This window comes from Indicator indicator, chromosome 16 (genome assembly GCF_027791375.1).
Source record: "Indicator indicator isolate 239-I01 chromosome 16, UM_Iind_1.1, whole genome shotgun sequence".
Classification (NCBI taxonomy): Eukaryota; Metazoa; Chordata; class Aves; order Piciformes; family Indicatoridae; genus Indicator; species Indicator indicator.
In genome coordinates, this window is record NC_072025.1 from 17879058 (window position 1) to 17891617 (window position 12560).

The following is a 12560-nucleotide window of genomic DNA, read 5'->3' on the forward strand; positions in this document are numbered from 1 at the left end:
AGGAAAGCCTGAGGTGGAGAAAATGATCACACTGCAGCCTGCCAATGATTTGAGATGCAAAGAGCTCCTCAAAAGAGTTTTTGTAACTAGAAAGGATGGAAAAGCCCAGAAACAGTTACTCCATAGCCCCATCAGCAGAGATTCCCATGACAGGCCAGCCAGCCAAAATAATTTTGCAATGTGCAATTTATGCTTTTACACAGGCTGCCTACTAAACCAATACAAAAGGGTTGTAAGTAGCTTCTAAATCAACCTGCTTCACTTCAACACTCAGCAGGAAGCTTTTCCAAGGAAACCTCTGCCAAAAGGCCTTCAGCTCCTGGCATTCTGTATGACTTGTACTTCATTATCAAACTCAAATACCTGGGGTGGATAGTTTGTTAGTAAACACTAGTGTCATCTGGCTCTGAACCTGGCTGTGGTTTGTTCCATGGGAGCTGGTGGGCACACCATGGAACAGTCCATTAGAAGAAATTCATGACTGCAGGGTGACTTTGTGAGATGGTTTGCTGAGGACAGAATCAAATTTAAACACAGGAGGGAGGGAAGAGAACAAAACGCTCAGGGGTGCTGTGTGGTTGTTTTATAGGCTGCTCCTCTGGGTCAGTTAAAATAAGGGATGTGGGACCAAGCATCATTATGGGCTTTAATTCTCTTTTTGAAGGCTCAAGACACAAATTAGATGCAGAAATCCATGTACTATGAAAACAGAAACAAGAATGTTTGATGAGGTAAGCCCAGATCTAAGGCACTGCAATAAAAGGGATCAAACCACTGCATGCTGCCAGTGGGCCATGCCACCACTCCACCCATGTGCTGCCCTGTGGGGGGCTTTCCCCACCATGCAGCTCTCTGCAGGCCATCAGTGAGGAGCCAGAGGCTGCTCAGCAAGCTGGTAGAAAGCCAGGGAAGGACCAAAGACCCCAAAATCCTGCATCTGCTGTCACAGAGCTTCAATGAAGAGAACAAGAGGTGACAGCAGCATGGAATAAGCCAATTATCCCCTTCTGAAGCAAGGCTCCCAGGCACCACTTCTCCCTCTGCCTCCCTTGTCTGTTGCTGCAACTCATCACATAGTAAAAGAGTATTTTAATGTATTATTAACTTCACTGGGACAACACAACTTTGAAATTAGGCCCAAGGAAAAGCAGGGCTTAAGGCTAATGTCACACCCTCCCAGCATCTATGGAGCTCCCATGGAAGCAGTGAAGCACCTGAGATTTACAGAGGGCTGCAAGCAAAGCCAGTGCCAACTGGCTGCAAGGGGCATGCTCAGACTGCTTCATTGGCAGAGTGTTAACCAAAGAAGCTGGTCAGGCACCTGTGAAACACCAACATTTCTCAAAGGGGGGGAGGGGAGGGAAATAACAGATCACTAACTCCATATATTTCACTGTGTTTAACAAAACAGAGCAGGTTGAATAAACACTGAACATTTTAACAAACCTTTGAAAGCCAGCACCTGAAAAGGATCCAGTCAAACATCTGTGATAACAGAGCAAAGCACACAACAGCTTCCAAGTGAGAAATTCAAGGTGAAGACTGAAGAGAAATAACAACCACAAAGCTCACTCACACAGGCGTGCCCAAGGGTCTGAAAATTCACCCTGAAAGCATTCCCTGATGCTGATCAGGTGTAGGAAGTCTGTTCCAGAGTGCTACACTGAAGCTGCTTCCTTATTTTGGTAAAAACATGCACTGAGCTCTTCAAACCTTCATCATGATTACCAAAGGCACTTGAATAAAAGGCAGCTTATCATCACCAGCTTTTCCTTCCACTACTCTCCACCCAAATGGAGTGTCTCAGCAGCAGAGAGACCACTGGGGCACTGTTTGTGGAGCAGTTCTTTATGAACTGTTTCATACATAGCTGGCTTCTCCTGACATCTGGGAGTCTCCCACCTCCCCCCCCCCAGAAACAGCCCTAGAGACCAAAGCAAAACAAAGTTCTCTTGGAACAAGTTTGAGAGATTAAATGTACCATATATTAAAAATATGGTCAGCTGAAGTACCTAGCTTCTGAGGGCAGACTGGGGGAGAGGGGGAAGTTTCTTACTTCTCTGGTATTGTCTAGTGTGCCAAAGGGCAGCAATGGACCTTGAAGTCCCCTTCTCACATAACACAAGAAGTGGAATTCCACCCTCTGTGTTACACCCTGCAAGATTATGGGACCACAGTTGTGGTCACACCAGGCACAGCTGAATGAAGGATTTGTTTCATTCACCCCAACTGCAAAGCAGGGCAGCTCACTTGCAAAAGGAAGCATTGGGTGACAGATGTGTAATTTAATGCACAGGATATTCAAAACTTCCCTTGTCTTCCTCCTGGAGAGCCCAGCATAATCACAGCTCTGGTGGCTCTCCCTCACCCACTGAGCTTTATTCTCTTTGGTCACATGGAGTGGGCAAACTGTGCTTGATCAAACCACATAATGGCAGAAGAGAAGCTGAAGACACAGAGGCTTTGGGCATCACTTCCAGTGGGACAGCCAAGAGCATAGAATCATAGAATCAGTCAGGGTTGGAAGGGACCACAAGGATCAGCCAGTTCCAACCCCCCTGCCATGGGCAGGGACACCTCACACTACATCAGGCTGGCCAGAGCCTCATCCAGCCTGGCTGCAAACACCTCCAGGGGTGGGGCCTCAACCACCTCCCTGGACAACCCATTCCAGGCTCTCACCACTCTCATGGGGAAGAACTTCTTCCTCACATCCACCTTTACTCCATTCCCCCCAGCCCTATCACTACCTGACATCCTAAAAGATGTAGATGCCATCCAGGCCACAGCTTCCTTGTCTCCTATTCCTAAGCATCTACTGCACTGATTAATTTGCCTGCAAACAGAATGAGAATGGGAGTAGCAGAACATTCATTTCCTCCATCCAGCATGCACAAAACCCACCAGCTGAATAGACTAAAGCTAAAACTCCACAAATTCCTGTGCTTGGCAATCCCCAAGCTCAGAGGTGGGAGCTGTGACCTTCCTGCCACAAGAACAACACGTGGGCAGGTTTTTAACTCTGGAACAATGGCACAGCAGCCAGCTGGTGGGCATGGAAAGTTTTACATCTGAAGCATCTTCTTCACTCTCTGCAATGCTGGTGGGACCACATAATTCTGCTGCAAACCAGATTTCAGATAGTGATTGTGTGGCTGTCAGCAACAAGCCAAAATCTCTTCCAAGATTTCACACTTAAAATAGGAAAAGTTGCCTTGCCAAAATTGGCTTTTTCTACAGTAAAAGCAGCCTGAAACCTGAACTGCTCTGTTCACACGAACCACTCCTATAGACTCTATACATGGCAGTGTGTTTCATCAATTCATGTCCTGAAAAAGAAAGGACAACCTCAGTGCTGAAGCTTCTGGTTTACAAACTGTCTCTGCTCCTTGCTGTTGCAGGTGCCAGAATCCTGGCAAGGCTGTCTCCAGCCTCCACCCTTCTAAGGAATAAAGTGAGGGGTGTGTGGGTGGGTGCAAAAATCCCACAAAACACTAAGAGTCAAGTTTCAGACAGTCCTGCACAGAAATAAAAGCTTTCAGGACATCTCATATCATGTGCGTGGGGAAACTTTCTCTCCTCCCCACCCTGCCTGCTTTGCTCTGTGCTGTTTACTGGATGTGTGCCTGACTTCACCCTGCAGGTAGCTTAGTTTCATGGGCATTCAGTGCCCACAGCTGGTGATGACCCACTGTTTCATCATGAGATAAAAAGCACAAGCAGCTATTAATTCTCTACCAACAAAAAATTTACAGAACTCATTCCCCTACCTGGCCAGAAGCTCACAGTCTTACTTGGTCAACCATCCTCTGCTAAGATGTTAAAATCCAGAATACTGAGATCTGGTTTTAATTCTCTGTACTCTGACTTCCTAAGCTGTTGGGCTGGGCACGTTTCAGAAACAGATGGTTCTTTAGGCTCCATGGACTCAAATGAGTTCACAGACAGCAGTAAAAATAATAAAGAAATCAAGAGCTGTCAGCTGAGCCAGCCCTTTACACGCACAGCACCTTTCCAGAAACCTCTCATCCATGTGCTCCTCAGAACCACAAGCTGCAGAACAAAGTCCCAGGAGTTTTTTCTCCAGCTCTTCATTTTGTAGGCTGTCTGAGCAAGGGCATCCTCCTCTGAACAACAGGGGATTTGGGTTCATAGAATCAACCAGGTTGGAAGTGACCTCCAGGATCATCCAGTCCAACCTATCACCCAGCCTTAAGCAATCAACCAGACCATGGCACTAAGTGCCTCATCCAGTCTCCTCTTGAACCTCTCCAGCAGTGGTGACTCCACCACCTCCCTGGGCAGCCCATTCCAGTTGTTTCATTTCCACGGACAGCTCTGGGAAGAAAAGCATCCATACATCTTTGTTATATGATTTTGGACACCAATACCTCAAGTGGGTTTTTTGCAGAATAAATAGGCTGAGCCCATCTGTGAGAGCAGGAGGACAAGCTCTGTGGTTTGCTAACCCAGTGCAGAATGCTCTTCATTAGACAGAAGTTTCACTGTTAACAGTGATGACATTTAAGGCCTATCAGAATCATATTTGCCAGGACTGATTTCTGGTCCTGCCTCAAATTACTCTTTCTATTTCTTCAGAGGTTTCTGATCCTGCCTCAAGTTACTCTTTCCATTTCTTCAGAGGATTTTGCACACCTGGCCAAACAGGAGTCTCACAGAACCAGAGAAACATTCAGGTTGGAGAAGACCTTCAGGATCATCAAGTCCAACTGACAACCCTAACTCTACAAAGTTCACCCCCATCCAGTTCTTCTCCCTATCACTTAGAATCTCTCCTGTATCAGTCATTCAAGTGAGAGGTCAAAACAGTGACCATGAATAAAAGCACAGTTGTATTGAGGGGCTGGCTGGCTGTAAGAGAAGAACTCCCTCTCTTCTAGGAAATACCATGCAAAAATCAGAGTTGGAAAATCAGCAGAGGAGTGCAAGACAGCTCACAGAGTAAAAACTCTCTACAGCAGATCCTTTCCTGAAAATCAGCACAGGAGAAGTTCCTCCTAACCCTCCCCTTCACCTGGCTATTCACCATTTGCTGAGCATCTCCCAGCTGTCCACTGCTGTGCAAAGCTTCCCTTCCCTTCCCTGCTGCTGACAGAGCCCTCTTGTGAGTTTAACACTATTTTCCCCATCTTTATCTACAGCATTTGGCTTCTGTGGCTGTGTCTGGCAACAGAAAGCTTTGCAGTTGGACAGAAAACTGCAGATGCTGCAACCACCACTGCAAGACAATGTATTATCTGAGGGTTCTGGGAGATAGGTTCCTCAACCCAAATGTCTCTTTGTGTAACCTGGAGTGATGTTTCCACCAATGCTCTTTCCTGCTAAAAAGGTACCTAGCAGCTCAACTTTTTGCTGGTGGTCAGTCACCATTTCCATCATAATGCTCTACTTTTTCTGTACTTAATAAACTATGGCAATAAAATACCATGCCAAGAATAAACTTGGCATACAAGTACTGTCCAGGAGTAACCTCAATTAATCTTTTTCAGCTAGCAAGTAAATTGACTCAGTCGTTTTTAAATTGCTTGAAATGGAAAGCTGCAGAGGTTCTGCTTCTCATCATTTTTCTTGCAGTCACAGATCCACACTTTGAGCCCTCCTTAACTACTCAGCTGAAACAGTCTGCAAGGACTCCTCTTGATCCTAAATGTCCTAGGGAGGCGTTGTGCCAGAGCTGGGTTTACACAGGCTTCTCCCTGCCTCACCTCAGCTGTAGAGAGTGAGGCAGAGGGAAGATATTTCAGCTGGATTACTCTGTGCTGTGCTGCTTGGAGCTCAGAACTGAATACAACAAATTTGGGTGTTTCCCATTTGCACCACTGGAGATGCTGGCTGCAGGAACAGGGACCTCATAGCCCTGACAAGCCTATCTCAGACACATCATGGAATCACTTGGAATATTTCCAGACAGCCATAAAAGGTACCTCTACTCTTCATTCTGCTCTTCCATGAAGTGCTTATGGAGGATTAGCCTGGCAAAGTCCTCTGGAATGCTGTAGCTTAATGGCAGCAGAGTCTACTGCAGTGCTTGCTCCATCCTGTTTTGAGTAAGTCTAGCAGAGGTAGACTTCAAAAGCTGGTTTCCAGTGCACTGAAATCTAAGCTCTGTTTGTTCTTTGTGCCATCAGAGATTTGCTGTCTGCAGCTGTTTAGAGGCTCATGCTCACAGCAGGATTCCACCCAGCCCTTCACAACTGCAATTCTGAACCCAGCATTCACCAAGTGTCATTGGTGCATCCTAAGAGCTGAGAGATCTTTGCTAATGGTTCCTGCTGTGGGATCTAACCTTCATCCATACTGGAAAATTATTTGTTCTCCCATCTGCAGATTTCCAGGAACAAAAGAGGGAAAATAAATGATTACCCTGACTATCTGCCCCACTCTGATTAATCACACCCACGACACACATCAATTTTTCTTGGGAGCACCATTTGTTGCTATCATCAAGTTTCAGCTGCTGTCTTTTCTAGAGCATTTCAAACCATACATCTACTGCACAGCTCAGCCTTCCTCTTGCTACAATGTGTTAGCAATTACTGTACAAGAAAGCAGACAATTGTTCCCTTTCCAGGGAATAAAATTCCCCAGGGATATAAAATGGAATAGAAACGATCCATCCTTCTCCATATCCTGACAGTTAAAAATAGAGCAAGCAAATAACTCCCCAAACACACTGTGTGGGTTAGGCCATAGCTAGACAGCCACTTCAGTTTGGCAAGAATGTTTTACTGCTCCTGCAGTCCTGTCCTCTCCTTACCCTTAGCTATTCACTTCCTGCTCCTCTTTGGTGTTAACACAAGAGTTGAAGCAACCCTCCAATAAGGTGGCCCAAAGAGCTGTCTCCAGCAAACCAAGGGATTTTTTGCTTAGCTTAGCTTTCAGCTGGGTCCCCTTGATGTGACTCATGGTAGTACCACAGAAATGCCTAAGGAGGAGAGGGTGAGATGAGGTGAGGATTGCATAAGCCAGTGAGACTGCCAAAAAGCCACTCACACAACCACAGCCCCAGTCCCAGGCTTATTCCTGGGGCAGAAGTGTGAGCAGGAGCCTGCTTTCTCCACCAGCTTGTTCTCTGTTGCTACCCCTTGCCAGTGGCAGCCTTCCAAGTCCTCAGGGTCTGGAGCAGCTTCTCTGGGTGGCAGCATTGCCAAGAGGTGCTGGGGAAACCTCAGCAATGCACTGCTAAGGACTGGTGCTTGTGAGAGGACAAACAAATACAACCAAAGGATATTGCTCTGGTCTGATGCAAGGCAAGTGAAGCTTCTCCTTTGTCAGGATACTGTCACTGCTTCCCCAGCTCAAGGGCTGGAAGAGGAGGTTACAGAGCTGAGAAAATAGATCCTGAGAAGATGAGGAAGAGTGCAAAATTAAAAACCATAGCACACCATTACACTTTCACCTGCAAGTCTGTTCTTTCCCTCAAGCAGATCCTGTGCTCAACAGCCAGAGGTCACTACAAGATGAGGATTTTCCTGCTGCCTGCACTGAACCTTCACTTTGAGCAGGAAAGGCATCAAACACAGCTGGCTAGCTTGTGGCTTGCATCTCTTTCAAGATCTGCATTGCCCTTTGCTCTCCATGACACATAACACTGGAAAGCCAACAAATCCAGAGCTTTCTGTTTGTCTACAAGCTCCACTGACTGAGAAAACTACTGGTGTCCTAACTAAGTATAGTATACTTCAGCAAACATATCTTTAACAAAGCTACTCAAAGAGCAGGACTGCACCTTAAAATCCTGTTCTGTCTTGCTCTTATGAGAGATGATACACACTCAGCTATATTCCTATGCCTGAAATCAGAAGCAGACTCATGACTGTGAGACCCCAACTTCCAATCCTGCCTCCAGTTCTGGTGTCACCAGCATAAGGAGGACACAGAGCTGTTGGAGGGAGTCCAGAGGAGGCCACAAAGATGATGCAAGGGCTGGAGCACCTCTGCTATGAGGACAGGCTGAGGGAGCTGGGGGTGTTCAGCCTGGAGAAGAGAAGACTCCAGGGGCACCTCAGAGCTGCCTTCTAGTACCTGAAGGGATCCTACAGGGAGGCTGCAGAGGGACTTTTCATGAGGGTGTCTAGAGACAGGACAAGGGGGAATGGTTTGAAGCTGAGGCAGAGCAGGGTTAGACTGGAGCTGAGGAAGAAGTTCTTCAGTAGGAGGGTGGTGAGACTCTGGAATAGGTTGCCCAAGGAGGTTGTGGCTGCCTCCTGCCTGGGAGTGTTGAAGGCCAGGTTGGATGAGGCCTTGAGCAGCTGAGTCTAGTTGAGAGGTGTCCCTGCCCATGGTGGGGAGGTTGGAGTGGATGATCTCTGAGGTCCCTTCCAACCTGAGCCATTCCAGGATTCTATGATTGTGTTTATGGCTTGTGACATGTTCACCTGGCTAAAACACTGCACTGCCCATGCAACCAGCAAGAACTTTGGTACAGGAAAACTTGAGCACTGTGCCCCATGCAGTTAGGAATTACCTGGTGTTCTTGCTGCTGCAACAGCTCTAGCCATGCACATTCTCCAGTCCCTAATGAGCCATCTTTGCACATCAGGAGTGCAGCTGAGCAGGCTGCCCTGGCTTTAAAGAGGCTGATGTTTCCATCATGCTGGGCCAATGTGCAGCTGTCTGTGCACAGCAGGCTTACAGGACTGCTGTGTCAATCTGACAGCTCCAGAAGACTCAGGCAAGGAAAAGCTGCAGTCCTATAAATGCTATTATTTGAACTTCTCCTTCCACTGGCTATAGATGAACTCAGTGGAACAGAAACGCACATAGTTAATGGTGGAAAAAAGACCAAGCTGGGTTTTCAGAAGTGCTCTGCATTTGCCTAGCTCTGCTCTACTTCGAGCAGGTCAGGCCCCATAGCTGAGCACACCTGGAAGCTGAAACAGGAGGGTTCAGTGGGGCTCTGCAGTAACTGCTGCCTGGAGGAAGGTGGGCCCTACGTGACAATGCATGACACGCTCCAGACCAAAAGCAGAGGCTGTGCTTTTCTGCAAGCCCCATGGTATGAATCTCAGCTGTTTTGCTCTGCTAGGTTCCCTTCACGGGTCACTTGGTTTCGATCCATCTGGATTTTCACCACAGATTTTTGCCCCGAGTTTCCCGTTTGAATACAGGAGAGCTCCGCCAAAACCACATCACATCCAACCCACAGGAAATCATGAATTTGGCACTGTGCGGACATGGGAGCTGTAAACAGTATGCAGGTTCACTCAGAACTGGTTTGCTGTCCTTTGAGTTATGAAACACAACAAAACTTCCAGCACACCAGGTCAGAACTGTGAATGACTGAAGCAAGGAGAACTGATGTGACTTCTGCATGGATTAGGGGGTTGCAATATTTTCCCCTAGCTGCTTCTTTTTTTCCCTTTGACTATAAACATACTGTGTGGAAGAGTAAGAAGTTGAGCTTCCTCCTTTCCAAGTTTGAGTTTAGCCAGGATTTAGCTAATTCTCACAGCTCTAACACCCAGGTATGCTGTTCAAGACAAAGGCAGTTTCCTAGGGGCAGACTTGAGTACAGGTATCTGTAAATGCCAGAGCTGTACTGAAGAGAGGAAAACGGTTTAGCTTCATGTGCAAAATGAGAGGTAGTCAGCTTATACCTAACCTACACCAGGAGAAAGCTTCCCATTTCAAATCCGCTGATTTTCAGCTGCCAAAGACTGGATTTTTTTTCCCCCCAGGATTCCCGTTAGCAAACCACAAGGAACTTTTATGAAGATGGAAAAGTCTAAAGCATGACTTTCGCCTTCAAAATAAACACTGCCCGAAAGAAACACAGAGCTGTAAAGAAGTCACAAGTTCATTGAAGAGGAAAGGAAAACACTGCAGATTTCCAGAAAACAATCCAGGCCAGAAGTTTGAGTACACAACTACCTGAGGGTGGTTTAGCTGAAGTCAAACAAATAGGAAGCAAAAGGAAATGCAAGGAAACGCAGCTGAGTCCTGCTGAATTTCACTGCCACCAGACTTTTAAACCAGGTGTTCTGAGCGTCAGGAAAAGCCTGCAGGGATCCAGCAGACACAGAAAGCAGACAGCAGACACATCTGACCTGTCATGGAGTTCTCAGATGTGCAGAGCTGCTCCCGCAGCTTCTCCACGTCGTCAGGGTGAACCTGCTCGTACAGGGTGCTGCCAAACCACTCCGACTGCGGCTGGTTCAGCACCGGAGTCACCGAGTCCGACACGTAGATCACCCTGCCCGTCTCGGCCGCCACGACGAACAGGAACCCGTCTGCAGCCTCCAGGATCAGGTGCTTCAGCTCCTGCCAAAGAAAGGGGGTTAGCAGAATGCCAGCAAGGAAAGGGAATTAAATAGCAACTCTGTCACTGCTGACAAATAGTCTTTGCTTGTGAGCTGTCATGGCCCAGGCAGAGATGTTCAGTATGGATACAACAACAACACAGCCCAGGCAGAGATGTTCAGTATGGATACAACAACAACACAGCCCAGGCAGAGATGTTCAGTATGGATACAACAACAACACAGCCCAGGCAGAGATGTTCAGTATGGATACAACAACAACACAGCCCAGGCAGAGATGTTCAGTATGGATACAACAACAACACAGCCCAGGCAGAGATGTTCAGTATGGATACAACAACAACACAGCCCAGGCAGAGATGTTCAGTATGGATACAACAACAACACAGCCCAGGCAGAGATGTTCAGTATGGATACAACAACAACACAGCCCAGGCAGAGATGTTCAGTATGGATACAACAACAACACAGCCCAGGCAGAGATGTTCAGTATGGATACAACAACAACACAGCCCAGGCAGAGATGTTCAGTATGGATACAACAACAACACAGCCCAGGCAGAGATGTTCAGTATGGATACAACAACAACACAGCCCAGGCAGAGATGTTCAGTATGGATACAACAACAACACAGCCCAGGCAGAGATGTTCAGTATGGATAAAACAACAACACAGCCCAGGCAGAGATGTTCAGTATGGATACAACAACAACACAGCCCAGGCAGAGATGTTCAGTATGGATACAACAACAACACAGCCCAGGCAGAGATGTTCAGTATGGATACAACAACAACACAGCCCAGGCAGAGATGTTCAGTATGGATACAACAACAACACAGCCCAGGCAGAGATGTTCAGTATGGATACAACAACAACACAGCCCAGGCAGAGATGTTCAGTATGGATACAACAACAACACAGCCCAGGCAGAGATGTTCAGTATGGATACAACAACAACACAGCCCAGGCAGAGATGTTCAGTATGGATACAACAACAACACAGCCCAGGCAGAGATGTTCAGTATGGATACAACAACAACACAGCCCAGGCAGAGATGTTCAGTATGGATACAACAACAACACAGCCCAGGCAGAGATGTTCAGTATGGATAAAACAACAACACAGCCCAGGCAGAGATGTTCAGTATGGATACAACAACAACACAGCCCAGGCAGAGATGTTCAGTATGGATAAAACAACAACACAGCCCAGGCAGAGATGTTCAGTATGGATAAAACAACAACACAGCCCAGGCAGAGATGTTCAGTATGGATAAAACAACAACACAGCCCAGGCAGAGATGTTCAGTATGGATAAAACAACAACACAGCCCAGGCAGAGATGTTCAGTATGGATAAAACAACAACACAGCCCAGGCAGAGATGTTCAGTATGGATAAAACAACAACACATCCTAGGCAGAGATGTTCACTGCAGTATGGACGTAACGACACAACCAAGCCATAAATCACTGATTTAATAACAAACAACACTTTGTTTTCCTTTCTTGCTTTTCATCTGGTAATCTCAATGCACTTTAGAAACATTAACTAACCCAAACTCACTGCACATTGTGTGATAAGCATCTAACATCAAAAAAAAAAAAAAGGCAATTATTTTGGAGCACAAACAGAGGAAATGAACAGCCATCACTCAGACAGCAAACTCATCCCTTAATTAAATGTCCTGAATAATTTCATTGGAAAGAAACCAACAAGTTTTTTTGGGGCTTTGTTTTGCTCTCACTCCCCTGGACTGAGCTGTTTCCAGATTAAACAGTCACTGGATGACAAACAGAAAGTGTAATGGGAACAAGGACAGGAATCTCCATCCCCCCCTCCCATTGTGCCCAAGTCACTGCACAAGGATGCATCACTTCTTGCTTTCTTTTTCCAGCCTGTGGATACGAAGCTTCAGAGATCCAAAGGGTCTGGAACACCTCTGCCCTTGGCCTTTACAGGGTTCCCTGCTCATCAGCCTGGGTATTTCTGTCCTGAGACATCCACACATCTGTCTTTGATGCAGCACTGAGACCCTCAACCCCACCTGAGGTCTAGAATCATAGAAGCATAGACTGGGTCAGGCTGGAATGGATCTCAGAGATCATCTTCTCCTACCTGCCCACCATGGGCAGGGACACTTTTCAACTGGACTCATGTCTCGTCATGTTGAGGTGGAACCTCCTGTGTTCCAGCTTGTGCCTGTTGTTCCTTGCCCTGCCACTGGGCACCACTGAAAAGAGCCTGGCACCCCCATGCTAACACAAGATGTGACCA

General features: G+C 46.9%; 1 protein-coding gene across 1 annotated transcript in view; it reads right to left on the reverse strand.

Moving 5' to 3' along the window:
• Positions 1-12560, reverse strand: part of ARNT2 (aryl hydrocarbon receptor nuclear translocator 2) — a 76724-nt gene that overhangs the window by 51274 nt on the left and 12890 nt on the right. The window contains exon 4 of the mRNA XM_054387784.1: positions 10071-10284. Coding sequence (XP_054243759.1) covers positions 10071-10284 — 214 coding nt within the window. The remainder of the gene's footprint in view (positions 1-10070; positions 10285-12560) is intronic.